The sequence below is a fragment of the Montipora capricornis genome, chromosome 13 (assembly GCF_036669925.1).
Source record: "Montipora capricornis isolate CH-2021 chromosome 13, ASM3666992v2, whole genome shotgun sequence".
Classification (NCBI taxonomy): domain Eukaryota; kingdom Metazoa; phylum Cnidaria; class Anthozoa; order Scleractinia; family Acroporidae; genus Montipora; species Montipora capricornis.
In genome coordinates this window covers 7,846,518-7,869,017 of record NC_090895.1, presented here as the reverse complement: position 1 = coordinate 7,869,017, position 22,500 = coordinate 7,846,518, and the positions used below count along the sequence as shown (strand labels likewise).

The 22,500-nt window shown below is 40.2% G+C and overlaps 2 protein-coding genes across 2 annotated transcripts in view; both read right to left on the bottom strand.

The window, feature by feature from the left end:
• Window positions 1-22,500, bottom strand: part of LOC138030422 (protein kinase C-binding protein NELL2-like) — a 164,392-nt gene that overhangs the window by 13,025 nt on the left and 128,867 nt on the right. The gene's annotated exons all lie outside the window — the stretch shown is intronic.
• Window positions 8,670-22,500, bottom strand: part of LOC138029756 (fibroblast growth factor receptor 3-like) — a 20,777-nt gene continuing 6,946 nt past the window's right edge. The window contains exons 4-14 of the mRNA XM_068877572.1: window positions 16,579-16,608; window positions 16,324-16,457; window positions 15,575-15,842; window positions 14,670-14,780; window positions 14,372-14,562; window positions 10,515-10,637; window positions 10,347-10,417; window positions 9,713-9,753; window positions 9,472-9,568; window positions 9,287-9,386; window positions 8,670-8,981 (exon numbers count right to left, since the gene is read on the bottom strand). Of these exons, the coding sequence (XP_068733673.1) occupies window positions 8,913-8,981; window positions 9,287-9,386; window positions 9,472-9,568; window positions 9,713-9,753; window positions 10,347-10,417; window positions 10,515-10,637; window positions 14,372-14,562; window positions 14,670-14,780; window positions 15,575-15,842; window positions 16,324-16,457; window positions 16,579-16,608 (1,235 nt within the window). The 3' untranslated portion in view covers window positions 8,670-8,912. The remainder of the gene's footprint in view (window positions 8,982-9,286; window positions 9,387-9,471; window positions 9,569-9,712; window positions 9,754-10,346; window positions 10,418-10,514; window positions 10,638-14,371; window positions 14,563-14,669; window positions 14,781-15,574; window positions 15,843-16,323; window positions 16,458-16,578; window positions 16,609-22,500) is intronic.

Sequence of the window (22,500 nt, the reverse complement as noted above, 5' to 3'; positions counted from 1 at the left end):
TGTTTCAATAGCCTCATCTAAACAATCGAGAGAGTTGGGAGAATTCGAAACAGTTATGCAAACCCGAGACACAATCGAGGGTTTGCATAACTGTCGAAAAAATATCGGCAAAATCGATTTAATTTTTCATTGAGAAAAGTGATCTTGACAGAGCGAAAGCATAACACATGAATCAACTCCAAATTTCGTAAAGTTGAGAGTGGTTTTATTTGTTTTATTCGTGTCTTCCATCAGATTAAATTATTGCAAAATACAAACCGTGACTAAAAGGTGTCAATGGCATTACATTTCAGATAGCATCTCATTGGCAATAACAATAACAACAGACAAAAAACATACTAACGGCTTACTGAAAAACTCGTCAGCCGTAAACATTGAACAAAAGATGAACATTTTTCACTACAATTGCCTTAAAAGTTCGCAATTTTTAGTAAGAACAATTGTTGTGACGGAAAGTATTTCCTGTGCTCATCTGTTAAAATCGTGTTTAGTTTGGCAAGGAGTTGTTGCTCTTCGCGAAAATTTCTCTTGTAAACTTCAAGGTAAACTTATAAAATGTCAATGTAAACTTCACCGGACCTCGCTTGCCTTTTCTTTAGTAAGTTTAAACAAATAAGGGAGGGCAGGAAAAACGAAAGCCTCAGCATCCAACTAAACCATTGGATAGCAAACATTTGGATAAGACGTATTAACATTTTTTTAGTCCAAACCAATTTGAGGTGAAAAGGGAATTCACGGCGTGTCGAAAGAACAAAACATTTCATAAAAAATCAAAGAAGAGATGCGAATTTTTCTTTGACTTTTCTCGGAAAATGGGAGAAAGCAATTTGACATAAATATCCGTATGAAAGGCAAAAAGGGTACGAACCTGGCGACAGTTAAGTTAGCAATTCCTAATTTCACTCAAAATCGTTTGCTAAGCACACACAAACTCTAAGGTGCCTTGATAGTTTTTTTTACAGTCTCATCCCATGTTCACCGAGGAATTGCTTCTTCAAGTAATTATTCTTTGCAGCAAAACATCCTTTAGATACGTAGGAAAATCCAAAGATAGCGCCATTACAACCCTGCGAAACAACACGATCGACCTTTCCTCTCGCATACCCGTACACCGTAATCCGCAATTTAGAAGAGACATGTGATCCCTTTCGCTGCTCGTAACACCCAAACGCTGATTCTTACCAGTTAAAACATAAACACCCGAGAGTAATGAAGTTAGATAGCTAATGTTTTTTGCAGTCTTTGGACGGAGATCTCAGATTTTCTCAAACTAACGCAAAACGTTTAGGCATCGCTTTGATTAGGCATAAAAACTGACGACAGAATGTGATTGCCCGCCAGAAAAAATGCGGCTTGCCAAATACAACGCTGGCCATGCGATTTCCCGCAAAGGAAACTTGCCCGAACACCCTGCTCCACCCTAACAGTCGGTACGGGCGGGCTAACGGACGGACGTACGCGACGTCATCACCAGAATAGGCCAATTCGGAAAATACCAAAATACTCTTTGTTTGTCCCTCCAAATTTTGCATAAGCATTGTTTTTGTTTTCTCTTGGAACCATTGTAAGTCCCAAAAGAAACTGGAAACAATGATTATGCAAAATTTGGGGGGACAAACAAAGAGTGTTATGGTATTTTGCGAAGCGGCCTATTTCCAGAAGGGAAAGATTTCCCAAAATATGTCTTACCAATGTTGCTTCGCTTCGTGTACGCAAGCTACAGTGATAGCTCCTCAGGATTTTGCCTCATGCAATCTTCAGATGTAAACTCAAATGGCAGTCAAAACAGCTCAAGCGTTCAGCCAAGGTAGAATCAATGAATTATTGATGGCATTGCCTCTCATTTCTTGCTTTAATATCCCATGATTGAAACAGCCACATCGTATGGAAATTAGGCATAATTTTCAATTTTCCACGCTCCTTCTTGTAACACGAAGCCAGACACGAAATAAAAATTGGAGTTTTGAATCGAGTCATCTTTTGAGTATTGACTTTTTCAACTTAAGAATGTAATGTTCAAGCGACAAAATCAAATTTTTGGTTCAAAATTTTCACTGAGGGGAGGAACGCTTGAGCTATTTTGACTCTTAAGATATTTTGGCGAGGTAAATCACAATTAAATTTTATGCCATATTTTCAGGTTATACGCTGTTTATTATCCTTAGTCCGCATCTTATACCGTAGTCTGTATTTTATACTCAGTCCGTAGTCCGTAGCCCGCGTTTCAGACCTTCGCTTGTCTTTTATACGTAGTCCGCAGCCCGCAGCCCGCAGTCCATCATTCCTGCTGACCGATTATTGAATTCTCATTGAATTAAAATTGAATTTTCATTGAATTTAATTTGAAATTGAAACTCGACATTGAACATTGCTACAATTGGCTTGCCATGTCAGCACGAGTAAATTTTTCAAAGGCTAACCAAATTACAAGTGAAATTTGTAGTATTTTACTTTATCCTAAATTGCACACAAGATGAATCATGTAATTACTTGCGAATGTCTTCCAAATGTCTGTTTTCCTCTTATTGCACTTTATCGTGTCTTGGGTTATTAGTCCCTCATACATTTTCGATAAGAAGGACGCTGAAAACTTTTCGTGACCAAGAGCTCTGCGATGCGCCGCACTCGTTTGCTGAAGAGGTAGACACAGAGTCGAGTTAGTTTGAAAAAATTTTGGTCATCAAAGGTGACGAACTTTATTTTCAAGATTTGCCAATATATATATATATAATTATCTCTTCAGCAAAGGTGGGGGGAAAAACGGCCACCCACTAAGGCAGGTAGAAGAGGCGGTGGGGGAAAATACTGAAAATTGGTTCAAACAAGCTTTGTGAACAGCGTGATGGTGAGCGATCAAAAGAACGCGAGCGCAGGGAAAAACGCGCTTAAGAACGATGTCGTCCGGAATTACCTAAATTCTGATTGGCTGGAAATAAGATAGGCTAAGAGCCTCCCGCCTTAGCCTGAAAACCATTATATAAGCAATGCTTTGCCATAAAATACCATTATGATGCCGTCATAACGGTGTCTTTGATTGAAAAATGGCATCCTTGATTGACACGCAAACAATTGTGGAGACTTACAGGCCAAAGAAAAAATAATAATAATCTGCAACCTCTGCATTAAAACGTTGTTTTTTTGTCGTAACCATGTTGTTTTGTTGCGCTTTCGCGACCCTCTTGTCAGTCAGTTTAACTAAACTTTCAATTTGTTGCGCTCCATCTCAGCTTTCGGCAATGTTTGGGATTAATTGACCTATTCTCAGCCAATGAGCGTGCTAAAATTTTATGCATGTATATATAGAGAGATTCCTTATGCGGCCCTTTGCTCTTCAGCAGAACCAGAATTGAGCCCTATTGACCCTATGCAATCGAGGCGATGCACGAGTCCCCTATAGTTCAATGCTACAGCATCCGAAATAGTAATTTCGACTCCTGCAACGGAGCACTAGAACTGTTTATATTGAAAAGTGTCTGTTTGCAATAAACAGTTCAATTGTCTCACACAGGTCTACTTCTTAAGGACAAGATAAATTTGACTAAAAGTGGGTATATCTACTTTTTATTGAAATTTATACTCTGATGTTGCGTCTCTAGCTTCCTGACTGGATCACTCAATCTCGAGTAACAGTATATCGTATGACCTAATACGGAAACTGGTCGCGTCAAATGTTGCCAAGCTGAAAAATTCCAAATTTTTCAAATCTTCAATTTCCAAGTCTTCAAATATTGAGATCTTAATGAAAATTTAATAAAACAGTTATTCCTTTCCTGCCTGTTGGATATGAGATTGATTATAGCCAATCATATCAAGCGCGCGCTTGTGGAATAATTGATAAGGACGTTCGCGCCCATTGCTACTGCGCATTTTTTCGCGCATGTCACGTACACGTCATGCATCGCAGACCACGAAGGTAAACACGATGCCAAAGGCGCAAACATTTTCTACAAGAAAGGAACATGAAAGTGTGTGGCATCATTGGATAGCTGTGGACCCAGGTCTTTTCGGAAATCTCACGCAATGACGTGACAGTGCGAATATACGATCGCTTTGAGAACTGCGCAGCGATTTTACGCTCTTGAATTCTCGGTGACCCCTATTTTTCTTTCCGTAGATCACTTCCTTTTTTGATTTTGTCCATTTTAACAAAAAACAAAAAAAGTCTGTGCGAAAGAAGTTACAAATATTTCGCTTTTTATGCTGTCGTGCGACCGGAGCTTTCTTTCTTAGACTAATATGTATCGTTTTTCAAGGTCTATTTCATCTCAGAAAAAGACATCAGCTTCAAAGGTTAATTTAGTTATATTAGTTACTTTGAATTGAGGACGTTCACTTGATCTAAATTTCACTAATGCAGCTTTTTTATTGCTGACAGTTGTAAGCTAAGATCGTCTTAAAGTAACGCAATCTTTTAAAAGTGCACCTCATGATCTCGTAAACGAGCACGGTGACCCCACATTTTTTTGCCTTTTTGGCAAATGTAGATCAATACCTTTGTGCGTGGCAAGTTTTAAAAAAAATCTGTACATGGGAGCATTTTGGGCGCGAACGTCCTTAAACGAAGCACACAGTAAATTACAAGAAACTTTGAATCGGTCTAGCTAAGTGATTTATGACTAGCATGCTGCAAGCACGTTACTCTAAACAATTGTTCCATAAACATTGACAATGCATTTTCTGCAAAAGAAGATGGAAAACCTCCATCAGGACGCCAAAATATGCGTGCATGTACTCTTGCGCGGGCTACCATATCATAATATTTAAAACAGCCCATGACCAGGATAAACAAAATAATTTGAAAAACCATCGTTATTTCGAAAGACAAAAAGATGTAAAAAACAAGTAAAGTGCAATTTCTTAAGAAACGGTGCATGACGACTAAAGTGATTTTCCTGGAGCTCTATCTTGGTTGCAGTGTACAATGATGAGAATTTCGTTTCTTGATTTTTCGAAAAATAACTGCGAATTTTAACACACACTCGTACAGAATCTCTATTCTTTTTCTAGTCACCTATAACAATTCATCGAACTAAACACCCGTTAATTTTCGTTCGTTCTGGCATACTTTTCCCTAGAAGCATTTACATGTATTTTCAGAAAATCCGTTGTTAACTCCATTGACGCTTTAACTTTGCTTTTCATTTATGAAAGGTGAAAAAAAGACCCCTTTGGATTAGTGATTCTTTTAAAGTACACTCCCCTGACTTTAAACTACACAACTGGAATTGCAGGGTCCATTAATCAGACTTAATACGAATGTTGATCTAAATTGTCTAATTCGGGGAGACTTGAAACCGTAATGACATCGTTTTTCTTTTTGCATTTTGTTTTTGAAACATGAAACTTATTTGTATTTGGTGGTATTTGGTATTAATGGAAAACTTACTTGCCACAGCAGCACAGCGTAAATTTCAATCCAAATTGTGCAAAGGAGATTTTGCCACTAACTCGGGAAAAGAACGCCAGCAAGTAAAGCAATTCCCACCTGCCACCTGTCACCTGCAATTCCCTTGTGGTGGGTGGGTTTCAAGGGATGTCGTTGACAGTGATATTAAATTCAGCTTAAGTTTCACCGTTTTCCTTTAAATATGAAAGGATTTAAATTACCATGCCATCTTTATTTTTAAATGAACGAAGGGGATAGTTTCTAAAGAAACTGTGGTGCTGCGTCCATGGGGAAGTAGTATACAAAAAATTTGGTCTTATCAACGCAGTTGGTAATGTAAATTGGCCACCGTACATAGATTCTAAAAGCTGACGTTTCGAGCGTTAGCTCTTCGTCAGAGCGAATCCCGAATTGGATTCGCCCTGACGAAGGGCTAACGCTCGAAACGTCAGCTTTTAAAACCTCTGTACGGTGGGCAATTTACATTATCAACTCCGTTGATAAAACCAAAATTTTTGCATACATCTTTATTTTCAGTTATGACAAGCAGATGTTCAATGATTATTGTTACCGGGGAAAGCGAACCTAAATGTCATTATCTGATATTGCACTGGCTATAGAGTTTCTTTTCAAAATTTTTGAATACATCTTTATTTTCAGTTATGACAAGCAGCTGTTCAATGATTATTGTTACCGGGGAAAGCGAACCTAAATGTCATTATCTGATATTGCACTGGCTATAGAGTTTCTTTTCACAAGAATTTTCTCTCTTAAGGTGTTTAAATGGGGCAATTCCAGATTACCTTCTAATGATAGTCTGTCATAATCACTAAGGTTAATCAGTTCAATGGGACAAACAGTTGACAATCGCTGAAGACTTTGTTATCTAAAGGATGCATTAATGGATCATCTAAGTCTAAAATTGCTTGCGGTTCCATGCAATCCTATACCAAAGAAAGAACATTTCACGAGGAACATTAACCACCCACGCCAAAAACCCAATGAGGGACGGGTCGCACTTGAGACAAATTTCTGAAATGTCGCAAGATGTTGCAGACCATGTTTGTTTCCGAACTTGCCCAAGACAAATAAAACGTTACGTGTTAGGGTCGCATCTGTAGAAATATAAACCCAAAGTAAACATGGGATCTGTCACTGAATAATTTTACCGCATTCTAATAATTCTCATTTCCAGCTCAACGTGGAGAATAGAAACGGCCGGCATAATTCAGCACCAGATCGTTTTGTTGCTTTATTTTTATTCCTATGTTCAGAACGTGAATGCAGCTAGCGATGCTTAAAGAGTAACTCCTCTTTCTCGCCGAAAGGGCGCCAGACTAATAAAAACTGTCGTTGCCAGCACAAAGGTGTTCGGCAAAAAATTGCTGCAGATTTCCGCTTTGATGGTGGCTCCAAAACAAGTATCCTGGGCTATACCGGTCTTGTGCTTCATTTGAGTTCATTGGGTCTAAATCTATGTCCCAAAATGAGGAAAAGTTGCATCGAAAACCTGGATTCATGATTGGCCGTGACGGAGCAATGTGAAGGTGACAACGAAAAAGGCCTACATTATGACATAAGCATAATGTGATTTTACTTGGAAGCCCGTCATAGTTAAGTATTTAGGTGTGCCGTTGCACGGGGCAAGAGGCGTTGTCAATCATAGAGCTTAAGCCAATCAAATGAGGTCAGATCGAATAACACCGGGGTTATAAGCACGATCAGTTTAACTCGTGGTCCTTCTCGCCTGCATCCCCATTGTGTTAACATCCGAACACAGATTTCTGGTACTGTAGAAGAATTTTCCCTCGCCCTCCCCCTCCCCATGCTCTAGCCTTCTCATTAGGCTTTTGCAGCCTTATGATACGTACTTGGCTCTTTGCCAATATTTAACCCGACCTTTGCTTATCACTCGACTTTTAAGAGCTTTAGTTGCCGTAGTACGGCGGTGTAACCGCGTCGAGCCACAGAAAGGTAAAGGTAAAGCCTGCTACGAGCCTAGAAGGCCCACCAGGACGGCGCTTACCTCCGGTTTCTGTAGCATGGAGCGACTAGGGGTATTTCTACTCCCCCCTGGATGGGATGCTAGTCCATCGCAGGGTTACCCCCAGCACTATTCACGGGTACCCATTTATACACCTGGGTGGAGAGAGGCACCGTGAGAATAAAGTGTCTTGCCCAAGAACACAACACAATGTCCCAAGCCAGGACCCGGACCCCGGACCACTCGATCCGGAGTCGAGCACACTAACCATGAGGCCACCGCGCCTCCCACAGAAAGAGCGCGAAAAATTAAGCCTCGTTTATGTTTAGTTGTCCTGATTACAAGAAGTTTATCTGGCTTGAACCTGCGATCCAATCCAAAGCCAGTACCTGATCAGCGGTCAATTTCTTAAAAAAAAGCTGACCTCGGTAAGCTCTAAACTTGAGCCTGCGATATAGTCATATGTTACTGGTCAGCAGATCCCTTATTTAGACAAGTGTCAATTGAACATAACATGGATGTCCAATATCAAACATGTACATTGTAAATTAAGTAGTTAGAGTATATGGCCACCACGTTGGGCACAAGTCACAATGGCAAGTATGGAGGGGTGGACGTACGGAAGGACGATCAATGACGTCATAACTAAAACCAAGATTTCCCGCATCGATGGGCTACCATATTTTCCAAACCATGGTGCTCCGTGCGCGCGCGCGGAGTTCTGCTTCAAAACATATGAGCAGTTGTCATGGTGGTGATGATCAAGTTAAGGAAATGGAACAAGATTTAGCCAAGCCTAAAAGCGGAGCTCCATGGTTATTAATTCTTACTGCCTTTATGGTTAGTGAACATAAAAAAAGGTTTCGAATTGTCCACGTTTTTGTGTTTCCAGTTGCTGCTTCATTAAATTATTTTCTTTGCTTTCCTCTATAGAAATATTCATTGCCTAACTAGTGAATTTCACCGCATATTTCACGCTAAACACCCATATCCCATGAATCACGAATCGAAAAGATAAGTGCGATATCGGTTTTTCGAGTGAAATTTACTTTGGAATTCACCAGTTTGGCAATGAATTTTTCTTGAACTGTATGAGTTTTAAAAGAAAACGAGCACCCTCTCAGAGAGCGAATGGAAAAGGAAAAAAGCCATCGCAGAGCAATTGCAACCATCAAAAACCTTTGTCAGTTCAAGGTCAAAACGAGTTTTGCTGATGTACTTTATTCAAATTTATCTCTGAAAACGAGATCATTCACATTTTGATGTTTATATTTGTCTATATGGTACGCTGATTTCTGAAACTCCTGAATGAAAAAAAAAAACATTAGAAAGGAAAATATAGTAAATAAATGAAAGATTCAACATGACTTAACCTAACTTTAGTATAAAACTGAGAGCTTGAGCCATTTTTTCTGGGTCTCTCGTTTCGCTCAGAGAACGGTTGCCTGACTAGCTAACAAGGGGAATAAAAATTAAGACTGCCTTCTACTGTCTGAACTTGATTCTTTAATGGCCGAACCAGGGCGACAATTTCCAGTTTTTCTACTCGGCTGTTAGATCACTCACGTTGGCGTACAATCTTGTGTCGTACTGACTGAGATTCACATACGTCTGCAAAAGTAATAGTGTAACAGTGATTGTGCTAGCTTTCACTTTGATTCTTTACGACAGTCACCTCAATATGGTAGAATGATTCCAACTAATTGAATACAGACAATAAGGACAATTGAATGCTGGACTTCTTATTTAATTGGCGAAATTTAACGACAAAAAAAAACAACAACAACAAAGTGATTCTTTTCGTAAAGTAAGACTTGGCTTTGGGATTAAGGACGGTACAATGAAGTGTGCGTGCAAACAGATTCTACGGGCACATTGTCCCATAAATACCCAAAATATTTCCTCGATTTCTTTACCTTGTGATTCCTTTCCATATCTTTCATTGTTTTTCTCAGCTTTTCAAATGTAGGTCGATCACTTGGATCTTCTTCCCAACACTTCATCATGATTTCATACCTGAATTATTGGGAGAAACTTGCAGTCAAGCAGTTACTCATTACTTTTTACTTAGTATCGCAATTGAAGAAAAAAAATCATTTACAGATTGCTATCCATATGTCTCGGCTTAGGCATTCTGTATCCTTGTTGAATTTTATCCGCAATGAGTCTGGCGTGTGTGTCCGGGTATGGAGATCCACCTAGGAGTGTAAAATTCCTGGCTCAATCTCACTTTGTACCATTATCAAGTGTAATTAGACGCCAATGTAAAATGTAAAACTATTTCCGGTTATAAAGCACACTGTTTTGTCATTAAGTCAAGTATCCTTTTTATTGAATCTTACCAATTGTCAGGATTTCATGGAGAAGAATCCCATAACTCCACCTAAAAAAGGAGCATAACACATATATCGTAAAGATCAGCGGGGAAGCAAGGAAACATACTTACAAAAATGTAATAAAAATTATTAGTAGAGAAACGAAATGACAAATCTTTGGAGGAATCGAAGCTATTTCGGTTGGCCGCAATACGGAGTCGTACTAGCCATTTATGATATAGGTGTTGATGAAATACTAGGATTTTCCCTCTCACGAAAAAATCATATCTTCACTACGCGAGTGAACATATCATTCTTGCCTTTCACAAGTGAGGATATACGTGTTATCATGGTAATTAGCACGATTAGCCAATAAAAAGTGAAGTTTTCCTTCACTGGAAGATACTTTTGTGTTGTAATAAAATTCTTCTCCACTACATTAACCTTTTTGTTGCACAATTTGACATTATCATGATTTGTTTTTCCTAACTTTTATATTATTCTCGTGCTCATAGTATCCCTCACTCGTTTGCTGGGCTCACTCGTGAGAGATGCAGCACTCGAGGATAAAATTCGTATCCCCAAGCGGCAATGTAATATCATCTCTTTATAATTCTAAAAGAAATTAAATTTAACTTTATACTGAAACGTATATACTTACACATCACTTTGTGTGGTGTATACTCCGTAAAACAAGGCCTCATATGCAGTCCATTTAACAGGTAATCGACCCTTGGTACGGAAAACCAGCAAAGAATACCGTCAAAGAAAAAGGTTAACTCGAAGTTCGATCATGGCGTATAAACCATAGTATCGGTGCAAGCCTTACCCTACTTTTCTTGGTATAAATATCATCCTGTTCCACATTTCTCGCCATCCCAAAGTCTGTCACCTTGCACCTCTCTCCTTCGCCAACAAGAACATTTCTCGCCGCCAAGTCACGGTGGACAATCTAAGAGAAATTTTATGTGGATGTATAGTACATTAGTACGAAGGAAGCTATCTTTATCAACAAACATAACTCCACCAAATGCAGCGTATCTCCACGAAATGATAAGGCAGGATCAGCTGGGCTTACGCCTAAAACGTCCATATTTAGCTACAATTCAGTTGGTATATATTTCTATAATTCAAACTTCTAATACTCAAATGCGCGGTCAAGAATGAACAGCAAAAGGGGATTTCAAACCATGCCTAATGTCTCTCCCAATGGACAGGGGACAACCAATTTGTTATTTGCAAGTAGTGTCAGAGTTCAACTCAGGACCTTTCATGAAAAATAAATCCAGTGGTCAGAACGGAAATCGAACCTTAAAGTGCCGCTACGACGAAAATTTTTGGTTTTCTTTTCGAATTTTTTCAACGTCAATTAACGTTCAAAATAATACAATGCATTTAAATTTGGAACGATAGAAGCGAGATAAGTCGGGAAATAGCCAGCCAAAAACCGCTACAAATCTGTCCGCCATTACTCGGACGGCATTGGAGAAGGCTGAGATATTTTGTAAGCGGTGTTCACGCAAGACTTGGCCCGTGACGTCATACGCATCGCTTCGTGGGCGTTTGACAAAGCAAACAAGGCGATCAAGGAGTAATGTATATAAAATCAGCAAAAAGAAACTCGGCGATCTCTCACATCTCATAGACGGCATGGGAAATTAGCCGCGTTTATTTTGAGCGTTGCGCATATGACGTCAGACCCCAGGCGATCCAGCGAGACCCAACCCTTTTCCTTGCTCACGGTCATCTGCCGTTCGAGTAATGGCGGAGAGTGAAAACCGAAAAACTACGTTGCAATAATCATACTTTCCGGGGGAATTTTGAGATAAAAATTGGTATGATACCTATTTAGTAGGTCTATTTTCAAAATCTAGAGAAAAAAAGGGCCTGAAAAAGTTTCATCGTAGTGGCACTTTAAGCGTCCGACTGCAAATGTAGAGCGTTAACCATTACGGCAGCTCAACTGTCTTGATGTTTTCTTAATTAAATGACCATACTATCGCCTTAGTTGTTTGTTTGTTTGTTTGTTGCAGCCACCTTAATTTCGTATCTCTACCACTTCATTTAAAAGAAAGAAAAAAGTAAAATACAATTAAAAAAAAAATCCTTGATTCTGATTGGCTAAGGGCAGTGCACTTCAAGTGTAACACCAGTGCAAAAAGTGTAACACCAGCGGAAATTACACATCGAAATTTTTGATTATCATTGGCTGAGATACAACAGCAAAATTTTCTAAGAGTTGCTTTGGCCGCCGACCATACATTAGAAGAACTGCAAATAGGCCTTTTCACTGTTAGTTTTTCTCATTTGCATTATAATATAATCTAGCATGTATGTGACGCAAATTTCGGGCTATTTTTTAGTTTTAACCCGAAATTGTCTCGCACCCACGTTAGATTACATTGTAATGCAAACGGGAGAAACTAACCGTGAAGAGGGCTATTGGTGCAAAAAATATAAACAACAACAAAAGTACGTCATTTTGGTTAAGTGTGTGGTAGATGTGGTTGGAGGAAAAGAGAATGGCTTTGGAAATCGAGGAAAACGAACCGGCTGAACTGAACAGATTACTTGAGAAATTATACGCTGAGGTATAGAACAAAAACGGCCAAGATTGTGAGCCAGCCAGCCTAAACGTTATGATTGCTGCCCTCCACAGGTACTTGAAAGAAAACAACATCCTTTGGCAATCGTCAAAGACCGGGAATTCCACTCATGGATGCAGGTCTTGAAGGGAAAAGTGCAATTACTGCGACAACCCAATAAAGCAAGAGATTTGACGAGAGCAAGTTTGGAAGTACTTTCCCAGAGGCATTTGTAAACACAATGTGGTCAATCCTCAACCGACAGTATCCGGAGAACTTCCTGGCCAACAAGAACCGCCTCCATTTTTAGCTCAGTTTCTTTATTTCTTTCTTTCTTTATTTAACAATTCGCCAACCATTACAAGAGATAGGGTGGCCGGATAATAGTAGATGAATTAATGTGGTAGTTCCAAAAAACGGACGATTACAACCATACTCCTCTATATTTGTGTTAGTCCACTGTCGGTAATTGGTTATTGTTCGATGAGTATCAATATCGATCGTGTTTGCACGATAACAGTCACAGCAGAAACTCTCCAAACAAGGGATACAGTTACAATTCATTGTCCAGGTGTTGTGGTTTGTGCATCCTGTAACATTCTTGAAGCAAATTTGCAATTTACCGATTTCGATGCTCAGTTCATGATCAGCGTTTGCACTAAACCAAAGTTCCATATCGTTTAATCCGACAATGATGAGCAAAATGTGTTGAACACTTTCAGCCACTACCAGCTTTCATTCAACTTCAAGAGCTGCAAGTTTTTAAGACCAGCCATTCCAACTGTGAAGCCTATCAAGCGTCGTTGCGTCCATATAATCGACGGCGATTCAGACTCCGATCAAAAGATGACTTTTAAATACTTTTTCCCTATTATGCCATGAGATTCTTGCAAATTTCTAGTTAATATTATTGGAAACATTCAGGGACGATTCCATGTGCAAATGTTTGAAACGAACCGCTTTGAATTTGTACCATTTAGCAATTTAAGATCTCCGACGGCCACATCGACGAAAACGTCACCTAAAAATTTACCTTTGCTCCTAGTAACTATTTCGCGATTAATCCATCATATTCGCGTCGTTCGACTTGGGCGAAGTATCCTAAAATTAAATTGGTACGAGAGGCTTTAAAGTAAAAAAAAAAAAAAGAAAGATTTGTACTTGTACACTCATGTTGTTTTTAAACCGTTAAAATTGGTCATTTTAGGTAGGCGTTGCACAGAGCATCACAAAAAATGCAAACCCCATGTGAGGCACGATTATATTTCATGTGTCAGTAAGTGTCAAATACATATCGAATGCTCGCTTCTTGTCTGCAATAAGATCTTGCGGTTCTTCCTCTTCGTGAATTTTTTCCTGTTTGTATTATTAAAAGGTAGTTGTACGGTTTTCCTCGTTCAATTTGGAATTAATTTGCACGAGTGAGTTTTTCAAAAGATGAAATTGCACGAGCCGAAGCGGCTGAACCGTATGATTATACATAATAATTAGATTCATGTTTACTTGCAGGAAGATAAATTCCAAATACACACAAAGTTTAATGCTACTGTGGTTTGGGGAATTACGAATGTAGCTTAAAAGTTGCACTCAAAGTGCTGTAACTTTTTTAGATACATTCGCAATTCACATGGTACAAAAAGCGTGACACTGGAGAGCAAATTGCCCACTCGGACATCTAAACCAAGGAACAAGGAAAATTTAATAGACCTTTTCGGCTTGTTCATTTTGTTTTCCCTATACAGATCATGTGATAATACTCAGGAGGCTTGGTCCTTTGTTTTGTTCATTAAAAAGAGTGCTTATGCCCTCATTTTAATGAACAAGACAAAAGACCAAACCTCCTGAGTATTATCACATGATCTGTATTGGGAAAACAAAATGTACAAGCCGAAAAGGTCTATTGAAGTTGCTTTGTTTTAGATGTCCGATTGCGCAATTCGTTCTTCAGTTTGGCGGTTTTTGTACCATGTGATCGTTAGCTGCAAAGGGCCCATCATGATTCACAGGTAGTAAGCGTCTTTTCATGGTATTCTCAACATTTATTTGGCATTAACTTAGTTTATGTATGCTGGCCTATGCCAACCTCCCCTCTACAACAAACCTTTCTCGAAGACAAGTAACACATCCCATCAGCAACCTCCCAAGCGAATTTCATCAGCTGTTCCGAAGTCAGATTGGTCTCTGGTTTCACATCTGGGTTCTTATAATAAGTGTCGTTGAGTCCTCGGCTCTTTCGCAAATATCCCAGCAGGTCCCCAAAGGGAACATACTCGATCAACACCATCAGTGGGTCTATGGGAAACAGCGTTCTTAGAATGAAAGGTGTTCATTTGCAAACTAGGGTTGCTTAAGATATGCTCGTAACATAATATCCCATCACAAAAAAATGTCAATTTTACCGCTTTCAGTGACGCATCCGATGAGCTTGATCACGTGAGGGTGGGGCTTTAATGTTTTCATCAGCTCCAATTCTGACAACAGATCCTTTCTATCTGATGGAGGAGCATTGGCTAGGAAGTAAGGAAGAGAAACTGCCAGTGGCCTCGTTCGATATACAACAGTTGACTTGGGAACACAACCTTAAAGTTATGAGTGAAATGGCATTAGCAGGTATCAAATATACCATAATACTCTTTGGTTTGGCGTTGCACCGACATCGCGAGGTCACGGGTTTAAACCCTGTTCAAGTCTTGAGTTTTTCAGGCTTCTTCTCTACGCAATAGAGTGTTTTCACTCACGTGATCAGTAACTTTTTTTTCCACCGAAACGAAAGAAAACATTAGCTTGATAAAAGAGCTCAATTCCCGGAAGGTTAGATGGGGACATCAACATGGCCGCCTTTCCTTTGTTTAGGGACATCAACATGGCCATCGTGACGTTACGTCACGTTAATATACACACTTAATTGACCGCTCCCTGCACTTCCTCCACACACTCTATTGCTAAAGCTGCGTCCATACTACGGGGACCATAGCTTCATTTAACTAGTGTCATGTCAGGAAATCTTGGCAGTGTACGAATTTTGAGTCATTTAATGTGGCATCAAACAAAAAAAAATAATAATCCAAAGAACTGAAAAGGGTTCTTGTTATTAATGTCAGTTTTGATTTTAGCGAGAAAATGAGGCCAATAGGAAAAGAACGCATATTTAATAATTGATGGTGTTTGCATTCTGTTATTACCGTCTCAATGCAAGCTGACCATCAGAAAGTAATGAAGGCACTTTCCTGCTTCCACTGCACACTTCCAAAAGTATTATCAAAAAACGAGTGAAAGCATATGACAAGGATAAGCGGCAACCAACCTTTCAGCATTTTTACTGCTACTGTTGTTTCCTTCTGACTGGCTCTTACGTTTTTCACTGTTGCCTGGGCAACCTGAGAAAAGGCTCCTTTACCGATGACTTTGATAACATGAACGTCTTCGCGACTGACTTCCCAGCTCCTCCCGGAAGGATGGAGAGGCATGTAGTATCCACCTCCTGCTGCTGGAGTCGCATAGGTCGCGGCTTCCTTCGCGTTTAGTTCGCTGAGAAGCCCTACGTTGTCTTTGACTTGAAAAGATACTGGATTCTGGCGATGATTAATTCACAAAAATGATAGTCTTACACTAACTGTATATCTCAGTTCAACTACAATGCAAGCCTCGGTTTCCCATAACAAGCATCCCTATCCCCAAGCTTTGCTTTGAAATTCAACTAACAGATGACCATTGTACCGAGTTTTCCAGGGAGGGGCACAGTTAGGGCAAAGGTAAGAAATGTAGCCTTCAACCAGTGCATGTAGCTTGATTCTGCCAACATCCATGCAATTGTAAACTTAGTTCAAGAGAGATGCCTAGCAAAGACACAATATAAAGGAAAGAACAGGATAGCGACGTTAGGTCTCCGTACAGATATGATCGAGAGTTTGGAAAGCTAATGACGAGATTAAATAGACTCCATCCCACGTCATTCCATGACTGCTTTGAATATTTCATAGTAACCACTTTTGCTAATCCAGGATTCACGTTCCACGAATCTATTCTTCTAGAAAGACCTTATTAACAACTTACCATAGATAGACGATCCCCACATCTTTGACATGGACGACGGCGTATTTTCCATATCACCACGGAGAGAACAATAATTACGATCACCAGGACAACGATGAATGAGATGTAACAAATATGCAAAATAGTACAAGAACCTGACAAAAAGGAAGCAGAAAAGCACTTGTTGTTCAGTTTAACGGGAATCCATACACTTGAAATGAATCAATGGCCTTCTTCTGGTGAATTTCTGAAAACTAGACATTATTTTTTTTTCACCTTTCTCACTTTCCAGAGGCCTTGGAGTTGCTAAGGAAAAGAAAAGTAGGATGACAGTTAGTCCCAGTGTTTGAGGGCACTTACCCAACATCGCTGACAAATCTGTGAAGAGAATGACCTTTGAAATGTCAATGCATTAAGCCCTTCTTCTTCCTATATAAATAATAGCGGAGCTCTTCCGCGCGTGGTGCACCATAGTTAAGAAAATATGGTAACCCATCGATGTGAGAAAATTTGGTTTTAAAGCCATGACGTCATAAACGTCCGTACGTCCGTCCGCCCCTTCATGTGTGCCAATGTGACAAGTACTCGTAAGCATATCACGGGCTCAAGTTTGGAGCTCATCCAGGAGGCAATATTCCATTTGACACTGTAACTAGTTTACAGCATACATCTTTGATATTGGACATCATTGTTATGGTCAATTGACACCTGTCAAAACAAGGTATCCGCTGACCAGTATCACGTGACCATATAGCGGGCTTAAGATAGACCTTATCAAGGGGAGCTGTTTTTTTTTTAATGTGACCGCTGACCAGGGACTGGTTGTTGATTGTATCGCAGGCTCAAGCCATCAGACACACATACACACACCTGATCGAGGCTTAATTTTCGCGCTCTTTCTGTGGCTCGACGCGACTACACAGCCACACTACGTCAGCAAAGCTCTTGATAGTCGATGCTCTTCGTGTTCAGGTACGGTTTGGAAAATATATTTTTCTTGCATTTTCCGGTGTTGTCTGTCCAGGTTTAACAGGATATAGCCGTGGTAAGGACACACTGGTTCTACGTAGTTATTCAAGTCAAGCATTGGAGCGATATAAACTTAAAGTTGAGTGTTTATTTTTAATTTGTTTAGAGCTGCTTTTTTGGAGATCTTGTTTGAAGTTTGTCCTTTCTAGCCGATTCAGGTTCTAAGCCAAGCTAGCGTGTTTCAATGAAGTACATCAAAATGTAAATGCTCTCGTTTTCAGGGATAAAGTGGAATAAATAAAGTACGATCTGTCACATCACGAGCTGTAGTACGTCTAAGAGTTCTAATTTTAGCGTGATTCCTACTCGCAAGCGTTTGACAGTCAACTCTGAAATGGCTTCTTTCCTTTTCCGTTCGCTTGCTGAGGATTTGCTTGTTTTCTTTTCAAATTCTTGCGATTCAAGAAAAATTAATTGCCTAACTGGTGAATTCGACAGTAGATTTCGCTGGAAAAACCGATATCACACTCATCCCTTCGTGATTCATGCGATCAGTCGGTTTTTCAGGTGAATCTAACCATGGAATTCACTAGTTAGGCAGCGAAGAAAATGACATAATTAAGCAATTTCCAGGAAAACCAAGAGGCGGACAGTTCCAAAGCCTTTTATTTTCACTAATCCTATAGCCAGTACGAATAAACAAGCCGGGAGCTCCGCTTTTAGGCTCGGGTAAATCTATATATTACCATTTGTTGTTGTCTAGATATCTAATTTAGCGATTTTTGACACAGGTACAAATGGCTTTATTAAATCACATGGCAGCCTAATAAGGCTGAATTGCATGATTATTAACAATACATTACTGGCTATTTACAGGGCATGTAATTTACACATAGACGGTAAATAAGTCTGGCAGAAACCCTGAGTGCGAAATCGGGTCAGCAAACTGACTTTGATTTCTAAGCTTATAAGTAGTATGGTTCTTCGGTGGCAGAAAATGATGAAGCGTGTGCCCGGTATTGGATACTATTGGCACGAAAAATTTATGACATTGTGCGATACGTCTATCCTTCGGTGAATTCAGGTTAAACAATGAAAGGTTGTCGTTATATGAAAAGGCCGGACGAGATTACAGATAAAGCGCGTTTTTGGAATACTTTCTATGTCGTTGCTTAAATAATCAGGCAGTGCATGATGGTAAAGAGGAGCACAATATTCAAGTGCAGGTCTAATTCAAGTAAGATGATTTCACGACACGGAACTTTGGCGCGCTCAATTAAGCAATATGAGAAAAAACATCCGTTTATTAGCCTTTTTGATTACGTCTGAATTATGACAATTCCATTGAAGGGTGCTGGCTGTTGTTACACCTGACACTTTAACATTGTTTACACGTTCAAGTTTTTTTAAAGTTGACAGAAACCGTGGATATTCTAGGGCACGAGAAATTCTCTTCGAAAGCCCGGTGCCCGAATTTGGCAGCAGGCAAATGCGTGCAAAATTGCAATTTCACTCCCTTCCCTTTATGGGAAAGGACATCGTCCCTTCAGACACTGCTAAAGAACTGGGCGTGATTTTGGATTCTAATTACTGGGTTTCCTATGGAAAACCATGTCGTGGTATGCGTTTTTTTTGTTTTTTTTCTTTTTTTTCTTTTTTTTTTTGTTTTTTTTTTTTTTTCCCGTGTCGGTAAAGGTCTTGCCTGTCACTCCCCTGGTAAGTGGTGCCTTTGTGCATAGAGCCTTCTGCGCGTATTTTCTTAGGATCGAGAGGGTAGTGGAACTGCGTAGATTTCTCTGGTGGACACAGTAGAATCATTAACTTAGCCTGCAATGGCGTCGAAAGTGATGTAACGCGAATGGCGTTTTAGTGGATCCTTAAACAAAATATACCCTTATGGAGCTCAATAATGGAAAGTCAGCAGGAAGGGTTCACAGGCCCGTTGGAAGCGTGATCAAGTTTCAACAAAATGAGCCCCAAAATCAGTGAAAACTTGTGACGCAGATGAATAATAAAGTAGCTGCTATTTCCAAAATGATGGAATTACCTGGTACGTACGCGTATTGGAGAGTAAATTTTGACTTTGCATAAACAAGAGTTGGGCGATTGTGATCTTTGGTTTGACTTCGCTCGTTTCATTTCAAACTTTATAACACTTGACGGAAAAAGAAACTTACAAAACCCCGGTATCTTGCCATCATTTGACACAGATGCTTCACTGTTTGGCGAGTAAACACGCCAGGGTAACTTAATCACGGCGCCCGCTGAATTCCGGCCATGTCACTTTCGATTTCGCAATTTACTTAAACTTAGCAAAAATCTCCCAAAATGTTTGTCGCTGCTCGTAACTTTTTATATTCTATATTCACGGTTCAAAATTAATGTTGTTTTCATGTCGTAAATATTTGATTCACGATCGAGCGACCCGGATACATCCTTCTGCTCTTTCTAAAAACTGTGTATCAATAGTTATTTGCTTTTTCATTAATATTTGTTTTGCATAAAGCAAGCTAACAAAATCTGTACCTTGCTGAGTTCGCATTTGTTAGCGTTAATAGTATTTTCGGTCAGATGCTTCATGAGGGGTTTATTGTTTTGGTCTCCCATCCTAACACTAACCCTGCGGAACAGGGCTTCACTTCAGTGAAATTTAGTATTACAAAGCTGTCAGATGCTCAAAGGGCACACTTGTGGTGAAACGAAGTTGTGAGGGAACTTGAAAATTATCAACATGTCAGCCCAGAAGCCAATGTTTCTCGCTTCTCTTTTATTTGTTATTCTTCAGAGACTGGAATGCTGTATTTCAATACCACACAATTCAGTGCTTTCTGATTTTCTGTAGCATGTACCACAGGCAACCCAGTGTATGCTTCACGGAAGCACCTCGTTTAACTTACGATGAACACATAATTAAAATCGCTTCTTCAGGCATGTCCCGCCTCGGCCAAATAAACCGCGTCAAGCATGTTTTTGACAAACGTACACTCCTGACGATTATTAACTCTTTAGTTTTTAGTAAATTATTTTATTGTTCCAATGTATGGGCAAACACATCGAAGTGTAGTATTAACAAACTGTAGGCTGTGCGTAAATATGACCATATTACGCCTATTCGTAAAGAGCTCAATTGGCTACCTGTGGCAAACCAGTTATATTATCGATGCGCTACAATGGCCTTTAAATGTATGACGGGCCACGCCCCTGAATATCTGCCTTCAAAATTTTTAAAGCGAGCCGAGGTGAGCGGTCGTAGCACCAGAAACTCGCAATTGTTGAACAGTCCACTTTTTAAAGCCGCTAGCGGCCAAAGAACCTTTATTATAGAATAGTTAATTTATGGAACTCCTTAGATTATTCTCTTAAACTGTGTGATTCAGTCACTGTTTTTAAAAATCGCCTGAGGACCAAATTACTTAAAGAACTGTAATTTAATACTTATATATTTTAACAATTTTTAAAATTTTATTTTAGTTATTCTCACTTTTAATTGTAAATAGGAATATATTTGTGTTAATATTGTCTTTGAAAAGCCCCCTTGGGGAAAGTCCAATAAAGTATGTATGTATGTATGTATGTAAGTCCCTGAGCTCTCTGTCCGCTCCTACGATGTTTGTCCCGTTATCGTATGTAACTTCTTCCGGTCTTTCCCTGGTGGCCACCATTCGGCTGAATGCATTCAGGAAATCTGTGGTGCTCAGTGAACATGCCATTTCTAAATGTACCGCTCTGGTTGCTGAGCACGTAAACAGGCATTAGTATCTTTTAGCAGAAACTCTTCAAGTAATCTTGGTTGTAAAGGGCCCAACATAATCAAACGCTCTCATTGTTGTCCCAAGTCTCGACTTTGGAAGCGGTGCCATTATCTGCACTGCTGGTTGCGCACGTCTTCTCTCACACACCTTGCATTCTTTGTCCCAATTCTTCACCTCTTGCCGACCATCTATGACCCAGTATCGATTTCGCACCTGAGCCAGCACGTGATTGACCCCCGCATGTCGGCAACGGTTGTGGACATCTGTAACAATCAATTGGGTGATGTGGTGTTTCTTTGGCAAGATCATGGTGTGTGCTGCATCATAAGGTAGCTCCGTTCGGTCCAATCAGCCTCCGACTCGTAATACGCCTAGCTCATCCACAATATGAGTAAGAGGTCTCAGGTGGCTCTGTCTTTTGACTTCTTCATCTCTAGTCAAATCTTTCATCTCCTCAGAAAATCTTTCCTCCTGTGCTTGTTTCACCCACAGTTGTCCAGCTCTCTCTATTTCACCTGGGGTCAATATAGGCCCGCTCCTGGTGGCAACACCTAAAGGTTTGCCTTGTTTCTTAATAATGTACCTGCGAATCGTCTCACCCACGCTGTGACTCTTTTAAGTTGGTTCCAGCTGGTGTGCTTTAGTGGATTCATCAAAGGTTGTGAAACGTCTAACGCAAAAGTCATCTTCGGTTTGACTATCTCAGCTAGACATTCATCCGAACGCTCTTCATGCACTAAACATTTTCCTTGAGGCCAGTCATCTTCATGCTCATACAGGAACCAAGGTCCACTAAACCAGCGATGCTGACTTGTCAGCACCTTCGCATGTAGCCCGCGAGTCGCATCATCTGCACAATTCAAATCGGTGGGGACATGTCGCCACTGTCTGGGACTAGACGTCTGATGAATCTCTGATACTCGGTTGGCAACAAACGTCTTATACCTCCTCGATAGACCCTGGATCCAGAAAATGACGTCCTTGCTGTCTGTTCATAGTGTACAGTTCTCAAATGGTCTCTCTTACAGCTCGGACACCTTCCTTGCCAATCTTAGACCCAACACTGCCGCCATGAGCTCTAACCTCGGAACCGATATCGCTTTTGTAGGTGCGACGTTCGCTTCCGCTGCATTAAATCGCACAGTCACTTCACCATCATCGTATTTGTGCCGCACGTAACTTACAGCTGCATAAGCCAACAACGACGGGTCTACCATAGTATGGATAGATGTGTCAGCAACAGTTTTCTTAGCAGCACGATAGCACCTTGGAACTTGGACTCCGGAAACTTCTGGTAGCTGACTGCACCATTTCTGACACGTCTTGTTTAAATCACTGGGAAACGCATCATCCCAACCTAAACCCAGTAACCAAGTCTCCTGCATAGCCATCCTGGCTCTAATTGTGAATGGTGCCAGCATCTGCAATGGGTCAAACAGCATAGCTAGTTTCTTTGAAAACCCTCGCTTGGTATAGA